Here is a 23,312-nt window from a genome sequence, read left to right on the forward strand (position 1 = left end):
AAGTGGGTGTGTGTCGCTAAGGGAAGACAGGCTACTTGTGGTGAAGCAACAGATCCCCAGCTGGAAAACAAACCCCACATCTGGCACGCAAGCTGAGCGCGTTCAGCAGGAAGAGCTGCTGGGATTTTTCCGTGCTCGATTAAATGTACGGCTGGATCCTTCTTTCTCAGGCTTCTTCCGTCTTGTGTGGAGAAGGGAAAAGTTGTCAGCAACAGTTGTGGATTTTGGCGTTGCAGAATTTGGATACGATTTTGTCTAACAGAGGGTGAGGAGTGACTGTTACTTGAGGCTCAGTGGTTCACGCTGCAGGCCCTGTACTACCGCGTGTAATTAACCAATAATCTGATTTATTATTGGCAGTAAGCTTGTGTTGATGGACGGGAAACAAGTGCAACCTCTGGAGGCACCAGTTTAAGTCACATTGTGCAAATCTATTCGACATTTAAAAACACATACCTGCGTTTTGTCTCGGCACCCGGCTGAGTTTTGTAACAGGTGTTTTTTTTTTTTTTTTTACTGAGCGTCTCACTTTGGTGTCTGGATCATCATCTCCTGGATAAATGAGCCACACAGACCGTTACAAGGACCGGGGTCTGAAATGAGGGCGCACTCTGCGTTAATTATTTGATATTTGAGTGGACAACAGTTTGTAACGGAGGGGCGAACAGCCAGAAGCTCCCTGCTTCTCAATGATAAGCTCGGTGTGTGTTTCGTCTTACCGAGGGCGCAAGTCTGGCAACAAACCTCCGTCTAAATCATGTCTGAAGGAGGAGATGGCCAGAGGGGAAGACTCGGACAAAATTATCATCAACGTGGGCGGCACCCGCCATGAAACCTACAAGAGCACCCTTAGGACCCTGCCGGGGACCCGCCTGGCGTGGCTGGCAGACCCGGACACGCAGGTCAGCTCCGACTCGGACGCTGCGCCCCCGAGTGCCACCGAGTTCTTCTTCGACAGACACCCGGGCATCTTCGCCTACGTGCTCAACTATTACCGGACCGGCAAGCTCCACTGCCCGGCAGACGTCTGCGGGCCGCTCTTCGAGGAGGAGCTGGCGTTTTGGGGGATAGACGAGACCGACGTGGAGCCGTGCTGCTGGATGACCTACCGCCAGCACCGGGACGCGGAGGAGGCCCTGGAGATATTTGAACCGCCGGACCCGGAGGACACCGACGACGACAAAGAGATGCCGAGGCGGTTCGGCATCGAGGACTGTCCCAATAGGTCGAGGGGCTGCTGCGAAGTTTGGCAGCCGAAGCTCTGGGCCCTGTTTGACGACCCGTACTCCTCCAGAGCAGCCAGGGTGAGTTCACCAGCTGTTCCCTCCTCTCAGCGCGTTATTGGCCATATGTCAGAGTGAGACCATAAAAAGCCTGCAAGTGATTTTCCATTCAGGGAAAAAGGCGCACATGTGCTCATCAACAGGTGTCTCTACAGGCTCATCAACTTGCAGCAGCTACAGGTAGCCTACAACTAGAAGTCCGTGTTTGATGTATCTGAACTGTCTGCGTTGTAGCTACACTTTTCATTTCAAGGTTTTAAACAATTGCCTGATTTGTATATATCACTGATCCGAAGAGTCAGCCAGAGTCAGTCTGTACAATTTCTATTTACTTTATTTCATTCTCTCAGTATCAGTACTGGATAGTGGACAGTCCTCCATGGAAACATAAAATCAACACAGGACACAGTCAAACAACAATAAAACAATTAACAGACACTAAACAACAGCAACATCTTGCTGTCAAGTCTGGACACTTTTCAAACCTGTTAAGTGCACTGGAATCCAGATTTCAGTTGTGTCCACATTGATCTGAGACTGTGCAGATTAGTTATTCAGTAGTAAAAATCTACCAGAAAACATAAACTCTGCTGCTGCTGCTGCTGCTGCACATTTTGTTCCTGGCAACACTGATCCACCAGTTTCAAGTGACAGCTGGATGATCCAGGGGCGAAGCTAGACTCAACACAGAGGGGGGGCAGTGCACTCTCAAGACACGCCAGGCAGGTGCACCGTCTCATGCTATGTCCACACCAGCACGTTCTCATTTTAAAACGCATCTCTTTTGCTACGTTTTCACCTCCCGTCCACAACACACACAGGTTTTTGAGTTCATTACTGACCTTGCAACCAATCAACTGCAGAGTAGACAATCTACTTCCTGTTTACACCGGCTCACGCATGCCCAGTGTGCATGATTGCTCTGTCTTACATCAGAATAACATGAACACAAAGTAGACGTGGCAGGTCTCTTTTCAAGGCCTGTTCAAATACAAAGAAGACAGTCTAGACAGGTGCTGAGATGCGGTAAACGTGGAGTCAAACGACAGGATGATCTAACACTCTGACTGATCTCATCATAACCAACGTTTAAGATAGTACAGACTAATTGTGGATGTTTCACTCACCAGTTGTCGCCCCTGCTCAGCCTGCTGGAGTCTAGTGCATCTGTATATTCCACCATCCTCCATAGAACCAAAAGATCCTAACAGGTTAACGATGTCTGTATGTATCCCGTCGCATTGTTAAAACGTCACTCTGCTCTCCTCCATGCCATGCTTTGATCTACAGCCTCGTCGTTAGCCACTGTCAGGCTAGGAGAGCTAGCAGTAAGGTTGTGTTGGAAGGACGAGCAAGATGAGAAATAAGGTGTAGGAGGAGCACAGGATGCAACTAACATTTTCTCACTCTCTCGCTCCGCCTGATTTATACTTTCTCTCCATTTTTCAACTTAGCTAGATTAAAGAAACGCATCAGTTAACGTTACAGTTACACTGTAACTTCATCACTCAGTCACGTGGCATTCGCCCGACCAGTGGTGCAAGTGGATACAGTTGGTGGGAATAAACAGGAACTGAAAGACAACGTCGTCAAGAGAGGAGCACAATCAACATCCTCTTTAATTTGCTCACTTTATAACAACATTTAAAAAGGAAAATCTTACAAACCCTCGACCAAAGCACAGCTCGGGTGATATCCAAAATTAGGATATACGATATATGACAAAGTTTTATTTGTCACGTGCCAAGGTACAAAGTACAGTAAGCAAAGCAGTGTATGACGGTCAGACTTGGCATCTTTAAAACAGTTTCAACACAAACTGAACATTATAACCTTGATGACGGAGGATTTATTGCAGGACTGTTGGATTAGACTGCATCGGTTTTAGCTAGGTGTACCTAATAAACTGGTAACGGAGCACACAGAGCGTATGAATTAGGGCTACAAATAACTATTGTTTTCAACTGATCTGTCAAATGCAGCCCTGATTAACTGCTTTGTCTATAAAATCTTCATCATATATGACAAATTCTCAATTTGAAGCTGGAACCAGAGAATCTTTAGTATTTTTTTTCGCATTTGATTTTCAAAATAGTATTACATTTCTGTTCTGTTCAATTAATCAACTGATTGTTTCAGCCCTGTTTTTTCTTCAGTGAACTTCTGAAACATGCCATGAGTGCAAAACCATGTTCATTGTTGTAATCATGTCGTTGTATGACACAGATAAAACCATGTTATTCATGTTTATGAGTTGTTGGAAAAAGCTCTGCAGTCTCCAGGATCCAACTTCTCCGTTGTGACTTCACACATATGTTTTGTTTTTAATAACATATTACATATTACAAAAGATGACACATTTATCTATTTACCTCCACAGGTACAGCAGACTGTTCAATAATGTGACGGGCAGTTTTCGCTTGTTCGAAATACTGAAAATAGAGAAAATGCAGTTTCATGACCGAAATACAGAGCTGGTGAAGTGTTCCCACACATCCTGTTCAAGGTTTACACTCGAAGGTGCTCACAGCACGAGTGCTTGAAAGGCTGCAGGAGTAAATCACGCTGTATATTAATTTAGAAGAGGAGAGTATACATGCGCATATAGGCAAGAAAAACAAACTAATAATCCATTAAAACAATGTTAAGAAAGTTAATTGATGTCTCCCGTTTTACAATGTTGGTGCTGCACTTGCTGCTGTGTTTCTCCTCATTTGTGAATAATATTTCCTGCAAAGATCGACACCATGTCACAGCTTCAGTGTCCTAAGATATCTTGATGAGCAACATACACTCGTACTGTTTGTTTTAGAGATACAATAAATGTTGCTAAAAATCATTTTGCTTTCATTACTCCCACAGGGGATGTCATCCTGTTGTAAGCTTTTGAAAGTATATATGCTATTGCTAATGGCTCAGCAACAAAAGCAGAGCGTTTAGTGGCGTAAACCTGAAAGCAAGTATCGAGTGTCACTACAGCAGGAGTTGTCGGGCTCTCATCAATCACAAAGAAAAATGCATTTAGTTCAGACAGAGAGAGGCTGATGCTCACTCTAATCTCTGTTTGCCCGCTCGTGGAGTTCAATGGTCTATTCACAGACTCTCACAGTGTTGCACAAGTATAATGTTCTTTTTGCATGTCGGTCACATTACAAATAGTGTTTATTTTAGCTTCTTGTCCAGGTGGCATTTGAGGCTGTCACAGTAGAACAGCCGACATGTCTGAGTCACAGCTGCCACTGCGTAGGTGCCATCTGAAGATGACCCGCGCTGTGCCTGCCACTTAATCACGTCTGTCTCTCACCACTCTCACAATATTTGTAAATGAATTGATTTGGATTTGTGAAGTTCTCTGGAAAAACGGCAGCGTAGATGTGAGTCTGCCTGGATGTGGATGTGGTGAGAATGAGTGAAGGCGGATGCGTATTGACAAAGGCGTAATGTTCTTTATCCATTTCCTCTGCAGCCGATTCATGTTCGTATGTTTGTTCCGTGTGCGCTGTGGATGGATGCGGAGAGCAGTTTGAAGGATTCATGTTACCTTGATGGCTCTTTTTGTTTCAAAGAGCTTCTGAGCTCATCTCAGGTAATGTGATTCTTAAAAGCCAGAGGGAAGTCAATCTGTCCATCATTTAAGCCACATCCTGTTCAGGAACAACCAAGACTGGAGGAGCAGCTCTGTGAGAGTAACAGCTTCGACATACAGTGCAGTCAGAGGGGGATAAAACAGTAATGGCTCTGTGCTCCATCACACAAATGGAACAGTGAGAATGAGTTTAAAGAGTCCACATCAGATGAACACTATGAATATTAGCATGTTGTTCTAATCATGCTAACAACATGGCTGTACAGATGACAACGTCTGTTGATCTGCCACTTCGGTCCAGACTGAAATATCTCAACAAATTGTCAGATGGATGGCCACCCAGATTTGTACGGATTTTAACGGTGCCCAGAGGGTGAATCCTCTCCAGTGCTACCATGAAGTTGGCATTTTAATTTTTTAGTTGAGCGTCTCAACAGCTGTTGACTTTGCCATGAACTTTGTTGCAGAAATTAATTCAGGATGAATTGTAATAAACTCTGGTGATTTCTTTGCTTTTCCCCCAAATCCATCTTCAGATTTTTATTACGCCTCCGCACCGGTGACAGAGGCATATTGTTTTCAGGTTATCCGTCCATCCGTCCGTCCGTCCCATTCTCGTGGACACGATATCTCAGAGACGACCGGCTTGGACTGAAGGGTGAACTGATTAGATTTTGGTGGTCAAAGGTCAAAGTCGTGGTGACCTCACAAAACATGATTTTGGCCTTGTGAACGTGATATCATGAGAACTACTCAAGGGAATCCTTTCAAATCATTCACTTGGACTCAAGGACAAACTCATAAGGCTATGGTGGTCAAAGGTCAAAGGTCATGGTGACCTCACAAATCGTGGTTTTGGCCTTGTGAACGCAAAATCTCTGTAAGGCCTTGAGGGAATTTCTTCAAATTTGGCATAAATGTTTACTTGGACTGAAGGATGTACTGATTAGACTTTGTTGGTCAAAGGTCAAAGGTCACACACAAAACACTTTTTAGCCATTACCTAGACATCACACAGCTATTATGACAAAACTTCACACTCCTCTGGATAAACAGGGATGTACCCTGAAAATAGTCTGAGTGGCGGAGGCAGAAAACCACGAGGTGGTGAATCAGGTTTGTCCACTATTTTTCTATGACCTGCAATCCTCATGACATTCCCACAATCCTCCTTTCCGCTCTATGTTTAGTGAGAGTTAGTGAATGTTAGCATGCTAACACACTAAACTAAGATGGTGAACATGGCAAACATTATACTTTCTAAGCATTAGCATGTTAGCATTTTCATTGTAGGTATGTTAATATGTGGATGTTGGGGCTGCCCGGTGGCTGTCCTGGTAGCGCACCATTGACCCTCAGTCCTCAGTGGCCCGGGTTCAGATCTGACTCAGGCCCTTTGCTGCATGTCATCCCCTCTCTCTCTTCCCTAACTTTCCTGTCTCTCTGTCTCTGTCCTCATCACCGTAAAGACAAAAAGGGCCAAAAAAAAAGTTAAAAAAAAAAGTGGATGTAAACATTTAACTCAACGCACTGCTGTGCCTAATTGCAGAGATCCTAGCAAGGCTGTAGACTCCTGTTATACAGACACAAAGTAACAGGATGAGAGCATCATTTTACTATTAAGTCATCATGATTAACATTTGTCCATATATTCTTTGGTGTCAACAACTGGATGATCCTTATGACTGTAGACATTAACACACTAGTATCTCACCCGGTGATGCTTTACCAAGTTGACCTGACAAATCTGTTCTCCAGCTATTTTCATTTCTTAATTTTTTAGAGGGTTTTCATGTCTAGCCTAAAGAAATCTTGTCAGCTTATTTCGGATGACGGACCTGCTGCAGCGTCCTAAATTTGACAGTATTAAAAGAGCTGCAGTTTCTTCTGTCCATCAAATAAGGACGTAAACACACTCAAACAACTTTAAAGCTGAAAGTCAGAACATTATCCTCATCGTGATGCTTTCACTTTGATCCCAGTTTGTTGAAGCGATTGCTTCAGTAGTATTACTATAGATAGTATCTCAGTTTCCTTACACGTGACAATTAGACTTGACATTAACATTAAACTCAGAACACATCACTCTGTTCAATCCTCCCTAATGCAATATTTCATTAATTCCCCGGCCCAGCTGCGTGTAATTAATCACCGCTGTGGTTATGGGCTGCAGCTTGTTATCAGTGGTGAGCAATTAAAGCTGTTTCCCACAGAAAAGAGAAGCGTATTTTCTCCCACATAGAGGAAGGAATCAATTTGTCTTTGTTATGAGACCAAGGGATTGACTGATGTGGGATTCTTTAGGGCTGATATGTCTTATCTGGAGTATAAATGTCCAATAACCAATTTATCTGGCAATATAAAGTTTTCTTTTTCTATTAATTTTGCTCTGATACATGTTTTATTGATTGATATATACATTAAAGTTGGGATGAATTTGGATGAGGCAGTTTATTGTTATAGTGAGGGGATCACAGACATTTATATCTTGTTGAATTGTTATTTATAAAGATTTGATTCATATATTTTGGACCAAGATTTTACTGATATTGATATGTCTGTAAGATTTTAATATCGGATGGGTGTGATCAGGGAATTATATAAATGTGTTCACTTCTTAAATTATAATAATGTCACCACATCTTCATCAAAACCTCACTTCTGTTTGTCAGGCTGAGATGATCAACATTCAACATTTACTTATAAAATATTAGTCAATATCTTTTCAATAAGTTGCTTTGATTATTGCTAATTATGAAACATATCCTCACACCTCACATTTAGTGTCAGTGTGACACCCAGCTGATAAATAATAAAGGAGTGTTTTGAGCTGAACCTCGTACTCCTCTGGGCCCAGCTTTCACAGCGCTGACACCTTTCTCTGCCGCTCTGTGAATGAAACACAGGATCTGATTTTTCACACAGCATCAAAGCAGCACAGCCTCGTTAAGGAGACTTTTATAACACCGAGTTCTCAGCGAAAGAGGGATGTAATCCTGCGTGATTATGTTGGCTGTTTATTCTGCTCAGTTCTGAGCTGTTTGCTGAAAATAGATCGGCCGTGTTGCTGCGAGTTCTGCAGATGCAACAATAAGTCTGAAAGGAGTTGCAGACTTTGTTTTGCAGACCATTAAAAAAAACCAAGAAACAAACAATAAATATAGTGTTAGTGAAAATATCTTCTTTCTTCCACACAAACCAAAGAGCAATTATTAGCGATGTGGATTGTTGGTGTTTGAGCTGCAACTTAACTGGAATTTTTTTGCCAATGTGATTTTCCCTTATTAAAAGCCGTTCAGACGGAAAAGTTTAGATTTTTCCTTCATAAAATAAACCATGTGAAGTAGAAACCTTTAACTGAAACAACAACAGTCAAAAAACATTGTTCCAAAACAAGGATTCCTTAAAGCATATTTTTATTCAGCTGGGATAGATGTCCCGTTTAACTAACCACACATTTTATACATCTGTCACAGATGTGCAGTCAGTATTTTTACTGGCTACAATCTGAAGAGGTTTTAAAGGGTTTGATGAACAGTGCTGAATATTCAATGGTTATTTTTCCACACGCTGAGATTTCTGGCTCGACCTTCTGGCCGGCACTTTGTTTGCAGACAAAACTTTCCACTTGTTTGAATTTCAACGGCACTTAGACACCAGCAGACACTTAAACCTCAGCAGCTCCAGGTTTGCTTTGGTCATGTAATAACAGGTGGTTGTATAACCTCTGTCTGCTGGTGAGAAAATGATTCATTAATGAAATAATGAATGTATTTAAAAAATGGTGTATTTGATTTTTGTAAGTCCATTTTTGAATCTTAAGTATTTATTGAGGGATTAATCGATTACTTATAAATTCTCTTCACAATTTCTATTTTTAATGCCAATCAAAATATGAAATGAAGGAAATGCTTTATTACTTTTCCTGTGACATCCCTGGTCCTCCACACTTGTCATGGGCAGATACAGCTGTTGAGCTGTGAGAACCACATCAGCATCTAAATGATATAATTAATTTAACTCTTTGAAAAGGTATTTTAAAAATGAGAATACACCTGGATCCCCTCTTCATCTGCCCTTTTCCAGCTGCTTTTCCTTTTCCTATTAGCTAATCAATTAGCTGAGTCATTTAGCCTCTCCATTTAGTCTTTCAGTGACACTCTGGACTTTCACATAGTTTTTCGAATTCTATCATTCATTCATGAATTAATAATGTATTTCTAAATGGTTTTCTAAATGGTTTATTTAATCATACTTTTATACTGTTTTGTAAATCTATTTTTAATTCAAGTGTTGATCGAATGATTCATCGTTCATTCATCAAGTCTTTTGAAAATTCCTGTTTTTAATGCCTATCAAATGAAATTAAAGAACGGCTTTATGACGCTGCAGTGAAAGTTTGTTTAGTCTTCCTCTTGTTTTCCTGCCGACGCTCAGCCTGCAGACACGCCCCAAAACACACGCCAAAAGCAGCAATGTGACGTTTCCACCCGGAGACCTTTTAGAGTGACTGAAAGGTGTCCCACTCCGCTGTTTCTGGTGGATGTAGCAGTGTGTGTCCTGGTCTTAAGGATTCTCATTATCTGCTCCTTTTACCGGACACTCCCCCTTCCTCTATCCTCCTCTGCATTGTCAAGATGTTCTTCTCGGTGCAGGAAGGTCTTCACCACTGATCTTTTATGTCGTAAGTGGTGGTTCTTGGATTTACCAGTGTCCCGGCCCTGCTGTAATTCAATGATTTATGATGAAGGTTGATCAAAGGTAGAAATGACTCCCTGCCCCTCAATAGCAGGGAGTCAAGAGTTAGAACTTTTGTCTGAGACCTTCTCTAATATTTTGATAATGTCTGTGGTCGCATTAATCTGTGATGCGGTTCCCCAGGAGAAGCACAGCTGACGGGCTGAGTCGTGGACATTATTTCTCCTCTGTCCTCAGGTGTGTTGACTCCCGGACATGAATTGGTGTGACATGAATTCTAAGAAAAAAATCAGCAGAAGCTGCTCTTCCTCGGCTTTGCAGCTGCTGACTGCTCACAAGGCTTGTTGTTTTGGTTATTGCGTATGACGAGTCTGTGTTAGTAACAGGGTGTGATGCTGAACAGCTGGAGGTGATAGCTGCGATGGGACTCCCCAGCTGCTGCTCACCGACACACAGCCTCTTGCCTGTTGAGCCGCCTGCCATGCTCCCTCCTGCTCGGATTTTTCCCAGCTGGGACCGGGGCGGCCGTCCCCTCGGGGTGCTCTGCTCTGTCTACACACTGACGCCAGACGACCTTGAATTGATGTCTTTTTGGCACCAGTGGCATTACATATCATCAAAGGCTTCATTACAGTGCTCAGAGAATTTTATATTATCTGTATCATCCTTCACACAATTCAAGATTTATTGGATCTTTTTATTGAAAAGCTTGAATCAGTATTTTTATATCAACAATGGATGAAATGACTGTACATATGTTGCTCACAGTGACACCAGGGGTGGACAGTAACAAAATACATTTACTTGAGTACTGTACAAAAGTAGATTTTTCAATTATCTGTATTTTACTCTTATTTTTTTTACAAATATCTAACAAATATTGAACTTTTGACTCCACTAGATTTCTATGAAGTATTCTTACTTTGAAGCAGAGCTTTTAGTCAGAGGAATTAATTTTCTTTCATTTTGAAAATGTGATAGACCATACACTGTGTTCATCACAGGAGAAAAATCCATCACAGCCAACTCCTCCACTGTCAGTCATGTTTGAACCTGTCAGCGTCCTAACGATGGCGGCGTTAGATAAAGATGAGGCAGAAGATTCTTCACCAGAGACCATCGTCTGATCTGAGGTCTGTGTTTGAAGCTTTAGAAATAAAGAAAGATTCATCTAGTTTGAAATGTTTGCTGTGTTTACATTTCTACAGACTTTGACTCGCATCCTACAAGCTCTTTATTCTACAGGTTTTACAGTCAGTCAGTCAGTCAGTCAGTCAGTGGGTTGTTTCAGAGTCATTAGGTTCTGTAAATGTGTACAACAATGTTTTTAAAATCAAGTACTCCAGTACTTTAACTTTAACTCAAGTAAAAATCTGACTGAAGAACTTTCACTTGTATTGGAGTCATGTTTGACCGAGAGGGTCTGTAGTTTAACTCCAGTAATGAAGCTGTGTACTTCCTCCTCCTCTGATAATTACCAACCCTGCTTTTCTCCTCAGCACTTCGGAGCTTCTGAGCATCTTTTAGCTCATTGCCATCAGTTCACTCTCACTGCTCTCATGGTCTAATTTCTAGCTGCAGCAGGCAGCTGTTTTCAGTGAAAAAGCTCTGATAAACCCATTGTACATTACCTGCTGAGCACCAAACAGCAGACAGACGCAGTTAGTGATGAGCTAGTGAACATAGTGGAGCATTAAGCAGCTAAAGAGCCAAATGTTTCCCCAAGGACTTGGTGGAGACGAAAAACAGAGCTAAACTAGAATTACCGCCTCACACTGGTATGCCTCCACAACTAGTTTCAGGTTACATCCCTGTTCATCAAGAATCATATAAAATATTAACCATTTGTATGAAATTTAGTTGAAATTTTGCTGTGTGAAGTCTTGAGTAATGGCTGAAAAGTGTTTTCTGAAGTCATCATCCTCTGACCTTTAGCCTCCAAAGTCTAATCAGTTTGTCCTTTGTGACCTTTGACCACCAGAATCTAATCATTCCATTATTGAGTCCAAGTGAATCACCATCCATATCTACAATTTGTTCCTCGATTAAATTAGAAGTGAAATGAGGAAAAAGTGGCAAATCTGTCTGATTATCAGATTCCTCAGAAATATTCTATTCTGTCTATCTTCTGACTTTTAGTGGAACAACATAAAATGGAAACACTAAAATGATACAATGTACGTATTCCACAACAGTGCAGTTACTTTAATATAAGAAAATCTAAGCTATTACTTTATTGATCCCCAGTAGGGAAATCTACCATTACAGCAGCACAGGAACAGAGCGAAGAGGAAACAGGACAGAGACACAGAAAAGACACAGAGAATACAAATAAAGCGCTAGTTATATAAATAATGTTATATGGCGTCTGTATCGGCTTTAACCCTCGGGAAGATTGGTGAAGCTACATTTACATGCCCCGGAAATGAGAAATAAAAGCTCTGTGTTAACATTCATTTGACCCCGTAATGAGTCTTGCTTGTATAACACAGCAGGCTCAGCAGACCGACATGGAAACGCTCTGTGGTGGCAAAGACACATTATGGTAATCGCCCCAGCCACTGTGTGTCTGCGTTTTAAAGTTTCCACTACTGAGCTGTAAACATGATATTGTAATCTCCCTTTGTGTCAGGCCTTAAATAAACCGCACGGACACGTGCAAATGCTGCCAGATTTATTGAACAAGACTAGCAGAGATGGACTCAGGCGAATAATGAAAGTACAAACAGCCAGAGAGACAAACACTTCACAAACCCCCCCAAAAAAAAATCCTCTCAGCAAGCAGAGTGGCACACACACACACACATACTCACACACACACACACACACACACACACACACACACACACACACACACACACACACACACACACACAGGTGTGAGGTCAGGCTGTTTCATGTTATTGTTAGACTTTCAGGTTGAGCCTTTTTATGAGCAGAGCAAATTGTCTTCGTGTGTGCCAGGACCTCCAGCACCTCCCCTGCAGAGGTGCCTCCCCCCCGCGGCTGCAGATTCCCAGCTCTGTTTAGTCCAGGGATAAACCGTTTGGCATTTCAGTAAACTGAATTCTGTCAGGGGCCGAGAGAATCATCACAAGCATCTGAACAGAAGCGGGACTCATGTTTTATTTAGTGGCTGCTGGTTTGTCGGTCTCCTCGCCTTTTCTTTCATCGTGGATCGGTGTATGAGACCGATTCATAGACATGACTGATTATGAATCACGCTCATATTCAGTTAGAACCCATGTGGCAAGCAAGGATTTAATAAGAGAAAAGACATTTAGTTTTGGAAACATTTCTTGAGGCTTCTGAACCTGCTTTTGCTCCATCATTGAATTTGCTTATAGATGTGCGTTCATACACACAGACACAGTGTGGTAAATTCAGGCTGAGTAAACATAACCAGAGTGATCGCTCGTGTCCTTTTCATAGGCAAACACGTCTGAGAACCACCTAATACATATTTGGTGCTTAGTAAATGTGTCAGTCGCGGTCCCCTAGTAATCAAACTGATCAAGAATCTACAGGGCAGTAAATAATTGAACAAATTCAAATGTCAACTGTTTATAGGTCATAAAGTTTTTAATGCTGGACAGAAGTGGAACGTGCTTCCAGGCATCATTAGCATGAAAAAGAAATGCATTGTTTGGTCATCTTGTACCGCATTGAATTTCATTATGAAGCAGATGAGCGATAGTAAACAAAAGCATTGCCTTTGGTCGTGTTTCCTATACTGTGATGATCCGTACGACATGTGCTGACATTTTTCCGTTGACAATGCCACAACTGTGTGTGATTAAAGGTTTCACGAAATGAGGATGTGAGGAAGGGGATGAATGTGGGAGGAAGAAGCTTATTCTTTGATTTTATACATCTTGAATCCTTTTGTTAATTTTCTACTGTATTTGGGCAGATTTGACGTATAGGGGACATGACTGCAATAAGTTCAACCTATGGACTGTTTTCCAGGTTAAGGGACGCTGTCACAAACACCTCACATGTTACGCCCTCTACATGTGGCTTGTTGCTGGCAGGTGAGGAAAAGTGACTGGTGGCAGTTGTCTCCACTCTCCGCAACAGAGCTAGAAGTGAAAGTGGGAATTTCAGCAAAGTTAAATAAGTAACATTTTACAGTGATGCTTTTTTAGAAGTTAAGCTATAGTGTTAAATATGAAAAAAGTGGTCTTGGTTTCAGCTGAGGAAGCTAGCAAACACGTGCTGGTATAGTATCGGAACATAGCAGCACCGATGTCAGAAATTTCCAAGCCCCTGTTATCAATGATCCTGCATAGATTACTGATTGATTACTGGTATTTCTGACCAGTAATCTAGTGGCAGCTGTCCTTCTATAACAGCTCTCCCTCAGATGTTTACACTGAACTGCATCACTGAGGTTAGAGCTCATTATTCAGGCCTGTGGCTCAGCAAGTGAAGAATCCACAGAGGAACCTGGAAGTCCACAGAGGATTGATGAAACCTGGGCCCATTTTTACAAGCTGTGACAGTATTGGTATTGGCTGGTATTGTTTTCACTTTGTGAGTCTGTGTGTGGGTGTGTGTGTGTGTGGGTGTGTGTGGGTGGGTGTATGTGGACAGATGTCACTGCGAGAGCGTCACAACCTGCAGGATACGGTCAGGAAACTTCTCAGGTGTGTTGTTGACATCAGAATGAAGGCTGGTTTTTGGAGATGGGTGCAGTCCGACCCATGAGTGCTGAGTATTCACGGTTCACGGTTAGGAACATCTACACGTCGCCGCCGTCGAAGCGGGTGTGATCCCATCATAACAGGAAGATTATTAAGTGACGTTGGAAATAGACTCAGTGAGGTTCTGCATCAGAGGCTGAACCCGCTCGGTTTGGACAACCTTAATTATTTGGCGCTGACTGAATGTCTGGCTCCTTTGTCTGGAGAGATTTCCAACAGGAAATCACGGATGAGGGGACACAAAGAAAAACACATTTTGTATCTATCTGTGTGCTTTTGTTAGAGAAACTGTGAAAGCATGGAAATTAGTACTTAATTAAGTTTTGCCGTTCAAACAAATTCAGTATTAATCAAATACAATTTTTCAGAGGAAAGGAAAAAAAAAATCAGTCTGTATCAGAAAAATACAAAAAGATAACTTGTTTTTACACTTTTAAAGGAGAAAATGGATTATTGATTAACAGCTGCAATTTCTAAGTTCCACTAGTGAAGGATATTGATTTTGTTAGAAATGAGTCATAAAATTCTTTACATGGTTCCCCAGCTTTTGCCTCTGAAATGTGCTTCATCAGTTGCTAATTCGCCCATGTGATTAAGTTTTTGCATTTATGCTGTTTGTCCCATTGTGATGCATCTCGTGACTCGGTCCTGTAACACACTCACACACTGTGCCGTTAACCCTGGTGATGTTCAGGGAAACCGTCTCCATGCAACAGGGGGGATTCAGATCTCCTCCCGGGGGAAGGGTTGAGGCTTCGCGGCCTTCCCTCTTGTCCTGCGGCTCGGTCGCTGTCTGCTCAGGGGAACAGAGCTGCGAGTGCCTCAGAGCTCTGCAGGGACGAAGCTGAAGAGTGGTTGTCATGGTAGAAAGCTGCACATTATGTGGGGGGCCAAATAGAGATATGAAGAGACAGGTATTGTATCTTTACGTGTGAAGCGTCTCAGTTTTTGCTGTTTTGAAGATAAACTGCAAGCAGCCAGTTTTTCTTCTACCAACTCACTAAACTCCATAAAACGGCCCAGGTCTTATTTATTTTGTTTGTGTCTACTGTGAATTAGTGCCCCCCTTGGACATTGCATGCTTTATTTGTTTTTTTCTAATCATAGACCCAAACACTATAAAGCTGACTGATATGTGAGAGGCCCCCGGAGGGAGAAAAAATGGCTAAGTGCATGCAAGGCCCAGGTACATATTTATCCAGCTGGAAGATTAGAAAGGTTGGAGAGGCATTACAATTTGTCCAGGCTTTAGTAAACAATAAAGACAGATCGGGTATGAGTAAGCACACAATGTTAACACACACACAGACAGGCACAGCCATTGTGCTGGATCAAGTGAGCGCTATGCAGCCTCATCATTCGGTTTACCTCCCATCAACTATGAAAGTGGTTCAACGTCAATCGCAATTTTGTTCGGATTTGTATTTTCAATAAATGATTTGTATTATTATGATATTGTATTTGCATTAATGGCAACACTGACAGCAAAAGAGATGTTCGCTGAACCGTGTGATATAGCTGACACCAGGGCAGGTGAATATACTGTTGGTCTTTCATGACTCAGCTCATTGTCCAGACTCTCTCCCTCCATATCCCCTGCTACTCGCTCTTTTCTCTCCCCTCTCCTCCTCTCGCAATCAGGCTCTGGCTTTGTGTCACATGCTGCGGCCAGATTAACCAAAAACCTCCTTCCTGATATATTTGAAAGACCACTGGCACAGCGGCCTCATGGCTGTTCAGCTCACGCCTTCAGTCCACACTGTTTTGGCGCCATGTGAGCGCCCCCTGGTGTCTGTGACTGGCAGGGCTCATGATAATGGAAGCACGTTCTCTCTCAGTATGATTCAGTCTGTGTGTTCATGAGAGTAATTGGTTTGAAATTGGTCTGTATTTTTCTGGGAACATTGTCCTGGCTCTCCTGTGGACTTGTGATTTTATGACTTTAATTTGACTTTTTTTTTTTTTTTTTACTGTGGTGCCTTTTTGCATCTTTATATTTAGTTTTTCAAAACCAAACAGCAGCATCTAAAAGTCGAACTTGATATGACCTTTAATTGCTGAACTGAAAGGATGCTGCCATCCATCCTCGTATCCTTTCACATGCTGAGCTTCGCAAACAGCGATCCATCACAACACACTTAGATTCTTTCTTTGGTGTTGTCAAAGTCCGTGTCTTACCATGTTTATTTGTGCCTGCGTTAAGTGGTCTCATATCAGTGTGTTCATTATTTCAGTCTTTGCTTACTGTCAATCACCTGACACTCACTGCCACCGCCGCTCGCTTCACAGGCTTGATTGGCACCCGTGTCTTTTTATTGGTGATACTGTAAAGTTTGCAGATAAAATAATTTCTATAATGTAATCCACATCTTACAGACACGGGCTTTTAAAGGGAGCTCTTGCATCACACAAGACTTGAAAGTATGATGAACTCAGTGTTGATTACTTATTAGCTGTGGGAAGATACAACATGGTGCTGATTGTCAGTGACTAACTGTTTTCACCTTGTCTCGTCCAGGGTGTTGCATTCGCCTCCCTTTTCTTCATCCTGGTGTCCATCACCACCTTCTGCCTGGAGACCCATGAAGCCTTCAATGAACTGCAGAACCGGACGGAGCAGGTTGTCGTGGGCAACGTCACACACCAAGTGCAGAGGAGGGAGATGGTGACCAAGCCCATCCTCACCCTGGTGGAGGGCATCTGTGTGATCTGGTTCACATTTGAATTCCTGGTGCGCATCGTCTGCTGCCCAGACAAGGTGGTCTTCATCAAGAACACGCTCAACATCATTGACTTTGTGGCCATTCTGCCGTTCTACCTGGAGATGGGTCTGAGCGGACTGTCATCTAAAGCTGCCAATGACGTGCTCGGCTTCCTCCGAGTGGTGCGGTTTGTTCGGATCCTCCGGATCTTCAAGCTGACGCGGCACTTTGTCGGCCTGCGCGTGTTGGGCCACACGCTGAAGGCCAGTGTCAATGAATTCCTCCTGCTCATCATCTTCTTGGCCCTGGGTGTACTCATCTTCGCCACCATGATTTACTACGCTGAGCGCATCGGAGCGAGGCCCGACGACCCCACAGGCTCCAACCACACACACTTCAAGAACATCCCCATCAGCTTCTGGTGGGCAGTGGTCACCATGACGACACTGGGCTATGGAGACATGTACCCACAGACGTGGCTGGGCATGATGGTGGGGGCGCTGTGCGCGCTGGCTGGGGTGCTGACCATCGCCATGCCGGTCCCCGTCATCGTCAATAACTTTGGGATGTACTACTCGCTGGCTATGGCCAAACAGAAGCTGCCCAAAAAGAAGAAGAAGCACAACCCGAACCCAGACGCCCCGACTGACTCTGCCTCGTTTGGGAAGTCAGAAACAAACTCACACAGAGACAGCACGCAGAGCGACACGTGTCCGCTGGCTGCTGAAGAGAGTGTCAGCAGGAACCGTTCAGGTCAGGCCGCTATGCAACAATAAAGGTTCAGTTCTCTTAAATTACAGAAAAAACATTTCCTCACTTACCTTTTGTGACGTGTGGCCCTGTGAGAGTTTGTTTTATTTTCACTCAACTCTTTGAAAAATGACTGAAACATTGTCATAGTTGTGTCATCACTTTCCACCACATATATATTAATATTAAAGATATATAAAGATATATAAATATATAAAAAAGATATATATATATATATATATATATATATTACCTTTTTTTTGTGGATAATCAGAGTAATGGGGACACTGTTGCTGGAAAGAGATGTTTGAACCTTTAGGTTAGTTAGTTTTCCTGTGCTGTGAACAACACAAACACATTTCTATTCACCTCCAGTACTGAGTGACACTTCTGTAAATGCCACTAGAGGTGAGTGAGAGAATGTTTTTTTTTTGTAATTTTGGAGGACTCACTCTTTAAGCCAATCCTATTGTTTACAGATTATTTTATTCAACCTGTTCACTTAAGCACATCATTCATCTTCTAGAGCCCACATTGTAGATATTTGAGTTGTGCTGTGCCTGATAGTAACATAAATGGCCACTGTTTTTCCAGTCTTACGGTTCCTGAGGCTTTTCAGCGTTTGCCTGACAGATGAACCGCGCTTAGTCATAAAGAAAGTGACACACCAAGATCAAATTATACCTTATAACATCTCAGTCAAATTGGATTTCATCACAGAAAAATACCATTTTTATGCAATATACCTCTGCCTTTGTCTTGGCCCTCAGGGGAAGTCTCAGTAAAAGCTTTGGCATTTACGTTGCCGTGTGTTTTTGTCGTCCTGTCAGATTCCAAACAGAATGGAGATGCAAATGTGGCCCTTTCAGAGGAGGAAGGCTGCAGCCTGACCCAGCCGCTGTCCCCCAGTGAAAAGTGGTCCCTGCGGTGCACCCGAGGGCGAGACAAGGCTAAGAAAGAGGCCACCTGCTTCCTCCTAACCTCTGGAGACCCCAGTGTCCATACAGGTAGGTTGCATACATGTCGGTATGCGCCTGAATATTCACGTTTACTGTTTGATTCACTTTGTACTGTACAGCGCTCGCTGCATTGTAGCTGTTCTGAAGTTTCGTTTTTACCTCAATGAGAAAATTTCAAAGTTGTTTCTGCAGGTCACCAACTATTTTTGTGTTTCCTCGTCTTGTGTATCAACAAATTCAAGTAAATTCTATTAGTCAAGACCAGGATTCGGCCACATGCAACTAGTTTCTATCTTAGCTCACATGTACACTTATTTGCTAATTTGCTGAGCGTTAGGCAACAAAATCGATACCACTCTCACTTCTGTATGCTAAAACTACAACCAGAGAGTGACCTGATAGCTGAATAGTGAGGCTGCGTACCACATGGGATCAAATGCCTTGAGCAGAGAGTCCTCAGTTTGACTCCTGGCCAGCCGGACAATTTGCTGCATGTCATTCCCCTACTCTCCCTGCATTTCCTGTCTGTCTCCACTGCCACTGTCTAATAAAGGCTTGATGAATGGATGGATAAAAATTGGAGAGGGAATTTTGCTATTCTTAGATCTCCACCAGCAGAAAGGGCAAAGAATTAAGATTTGGCCTCAGGGTTGCGACAGAGGAAGGAACATGTTAGCTGTTTGAGAAGCGTGTTAACTAAATGTTCTGTTTTCGTTTTAGAGGCACTGTACAATACGATACGATACGTTTTGATACAATACGATACAATTACATCTTGCATTATCAACTTACATACTCAACTTCAACAGCTATTCATTTAACAAACACTAAAGCGTCGAAAAGTCTCTTTTCTTAGGAAGGTTCCTAACTGAGTGAAATGAGCTGAAGTGTTTCAGCAGCAGCCAAGATAAGAGCTGGTTGAATTCTCTAAATGAAAGGGGAAAGGAGCTTCGATGCTTCCTATCTTCTTTAGCATAGGAAACACTGGACCTTCCTTTACAAAAGGAAAGGAGACAATACCGTCCCACAATTCCTTGTGGCAGTGACATTTAACGCGAGTAGTTTCACCTCGGCAGACCCACATAAATGTAGAAACTTCGGAGCAGCTGTTTTATGTTTGTGACTCGATCCAAAACTCACGAAAATCCTTGTCTGATCAACTGAAGCCCAAATCCATGAATACAGATTTCTTCTCTTTCAAATCTGTCCAGTTAGAATCGTCTTTCAAGAACAAGCATATTGAATTTCTAGTTAACAATATCATCATCATAACAAAATAGCTTATTATAGCGTATACATAAATGTCCTTTAACTAAATCCCCTCCCATTGTGGAATGCACTAAAAATTAATTTTCTCTGCAAAACAATTGTATAGAAATGTCAAAAGTGCCTATGCCAGGAAAATATGTCTGAATATGATTTAATCTGATTTCTTGCTTGGTTCCTTTTTTCTATTTTATTATTATTTTAATGGCTCAGCTTTCTCTGTTTGCATTTTTCTTTCATGTTATCTTATTTCAACATTTCATTCCTGTTTGCTTTGTTTTTGTAGTTGGGAAAGGAGGATTTATCGTCCATGTGTTATGAATAAAGTTTGTAAAAGGAAAAGAAAAAAAGCTCAGTGTGAAATGATCAATTCTCCACGTCTTTCCTTGACTTCATGACGTTTTCCATTGAGGTCATGGAAAAGTCGTTAGGAAAGGAGATCATTGTGACTTTTTGACTGTAGTCCAAGAGTCTAAAGCCTGTGAGACTGTGTTAGCTTTGAGCTAAATGCTAACGTCAGCATGCTAGCACAACAACATGCTGATGTTTAGCTGGTAAAAGGTTTACCATGTTCATTAGTTTTGTTGGTATTGGACAAATGATAAGTTCTGACCTGATGATGGCACAAGTTTTGGAGTATTTGGATTTATCCTGAATGTCTGCACAAAATAGTATGGCAGTCCATGGAATAAGCATTGAAGCATTGAAACCATTGACATTGAAGCCATGCCACTAGAATGGCTAAAGCTTGGTGTAATTATCCATAGACCCACCACAACAAGCTTTGTGTTGGCTGCTGAAAAGGAGAGAAAACTCCTTGGTACTTAAGGCACTTCCGTCCTAAACTTCTGTAATTTCTCTCGCAGCCTCCAAATGACTAAAGGCAGTTTTTTGTCATTATTCACCAGACAGATCAAAAGGAAATCAATGGAAGAGCTTTGTAGCACTAATTGCATCATCCATCTGTCTGTGTGCACTCAGTGAAGGAGCTTTTCTTAAATAACCATCCTCATGGAGCGCTGCTAGTTTAGAGTTAGTCGGTGCCAAACAACCAGTTGTGACTAAATACGTAAACAAAAGCACCTTATACTCAAGAATATAAGAAGTTCAGTCAGAGACGTTTAAGTCAAAGAAACGACCATTTAGGCCAAATTGTTCTGTAATTAGATCTGTCAGAGACGGCTCTGCTGTTTGAGGGAACGCTCAATGAATCCAAGCAGCGATGCGGATTTTGCTGAGATCGTCCTCCACACACGAGCATGACTCGTGGTCGAATCAACAACATGACGTACCACAGAAGGAGACGGTTAGGATGGTGGTGATGGTTGGCATGAGCACAACAATGAGGAAGTGTCAGGTTATAATGTCCGTGAAGCACGGCTGAATGAATATGATTGCATGTTGCCAGCTACACAGCTGTGAATCAGCCAGTGTTTGTAAAGAATATAAAGCACAGGGCCAGAGCTAATCGGCCAATACAAGCGTGACTTCAGTGCCCTGCCTTGACCAACACTGTGGTTCATCTCAGGGTTCAAGTGCAAGCATTTGTATTGTTGTATTGTAAATTTGATTCACTCAGTCATCTTGTGATTGCATCGATACACCTTTAACAACAGACTCTCAGTGAGTTCTACATTTAGCGGCGCATTTTTGTGGTTACTTAAAACAGCTGTCCGGAACAGGTAACATGGGCACAAAGACGAAGGCGATGTTCCTTTAATTCTCTCAGTTGGCATCCGCTGCAGACTGCCATCTCTCCCTGCTTGAATGGCTGTTGGATCTCACATCTGAGCCTCCCAAAGTACCCAAAAGCCCCTTGTGAAAAGAGGCTCTATATTTGGCAGCCGCGGATTCATTCCTGACATCCTGAGCACACATCCCACCCAGTCAACATCCTGACTCTCGTCTGCAAACAGCCCACCGACACTGAAGGTGTTTTCCTGCAAAGCTGCACTTTACCGAGATGCATTTTTCTTGCGAAGCTCATTAGCACATCACTGTTGAAGAAAAATCAACTACATAAATGGGGCACTTACTGTAGCCCGGCTCCTTTGAGAGGATATACCCTTGCTTTTATTTTTTCTTCGACAGTCCATTACAAGGAAATTGTATTTAAATGTGTTTCCTGAAAGCCTCGTCAATCGCTGCATGTGTTGAACGTTGTAGACTGGTGTAGGTTAATGGCATGTTGTCACACGCTAATGGAAAAACAAAATCACACAACCTCAGTTATATCTGCCGAATGAATGAAAAGACGGGGCGGTTATGGACATGCAGTTTTGCTCAGGGGAGGAAATCAGCTGTCGATGTAAAATTTACAGCCTCACAGCCACGGTGGGAAAGACATACGCATAGAGAAACACAAACCGACTCCAGCCGGCTTTCACGCTGAGGTCTCTAATAATACACTAAATGCTCTGGTCAGCTCATGAGACCGCCATGCGAGCTTTCTCCTGATCGCAGAGACAAAAACAATGGAAAGCTGAGCAAAGCCAGAACACCTCAAAACTAATCTTTGGAAGAGAGAGGAGGGGGTAATTTAATCTTGAGCTCTGTATCTGGTGAGTATGTGGATAATGACATCCCAGTCTATTACAGGAGAATATCACACATACACAACACATTTTAGTGCACATTACCTGCAAAAAGGGTTCAAGTGGACTTTTCACTGTTTCCTAACAATGTTAAAAACTGTTGCGGCAGAATTCAAATTTGTTTTTGCCTGACAAGCAAAAGGCTGCCTTTGTATCTGCAGCCATTTTGAGCTGGATGGAGATAGATTAGGGCAGCGAGGTTCTGCTCTTCAGAGCTATGCCCATAGGGGATGGAGTTAGGTTAATTCCCGGGTTACAGGATATAAGGTATGAATAATATTTCACCAGAGCAGTATGGCAGGAAACAGAGAAAAGGACAAATGGCTGCAGCAGGTCTGAAGATGCTCAGATTGTTATCAGTGACAGGAAATGGTCGCCCGACCTGAAGTGGGAACAAAATGCTGGTGGATTTGAGGTGATTAAGGTCGTCACAGGGAGTCTGTGACAGTGTTAGCACTTACTGTCACAATTTATACATACAAAAGCAAACACTGTCCCGCTCGAAAGCACTTCGCTGTAAGCTCATTGTCTCTGTGATGTGACAACTGCCAGCTCGGTTTCCTCGTGACGAGTGCGTGACGGTGTGGCAAACCGCTCGAGTGCTGCGAGAAGGAGGCAGCAGGCGGATATACAGGCGCGCAGAGAAAAGGCTGCTGAGCCCTCCCTGTTCCTGGATGATTGCCACCTCGAGGTTTCCATTGACAAGATGGGTGGTCAAAGTGAAGTGTCCTGCTGGCATCTGAAGTTTAGATCTGTAGGTCTGTGAGG

The 23,312-nt window shown here is 42.7% G+C and overlaps 1 protein-coding gene across 1 annotated transcript in view; it reads left to right on the plus strand.

Moving 5' to 3' along the window:
• kcnc4 (potassium voltage-gated channel, Shaw-related subfamily, member 4) overlaps positions 1-23,312 on the plus strand; it is a 26,281-nt gene continuing 2,969 nt past the window's right edge. Inside the window, exons 1-3 of the mRNA XM_023427333.2 lie at positions 1-1,304; positions 16,792-17,728; positions 18,556-18,732. Of these exons, the coding sequence (XP_023283101.1) occupies positions 690-1,304; positions 16,792-17,728; positions 18,556-18,732 (1,729 nt within the window). The 5' untranslated portion in view covers positions 1-689. The remainder of the gene's footprint in view (positions 1,305-16,791; positions 17,729-18,555; positions 18,733-23,312) is intronic.

This window comes from Seriola lalandi, unplaced genomic scaffold, assembly GCF_002814215.2.
Source record: "Seriola lalandi dorsalis isolate HSWRI2012SDOR001 ecotype SW California unplaced genomic scaffold, Sedor1 jcf7180002054861, whole genome shotgun sequence".
NCBI classification, from domain to species: Eukaryota; Metazoa; Chordata; class Actinopteri; order Carangiformes; family Carangidae; genus Seriola; species Seriola lalandi.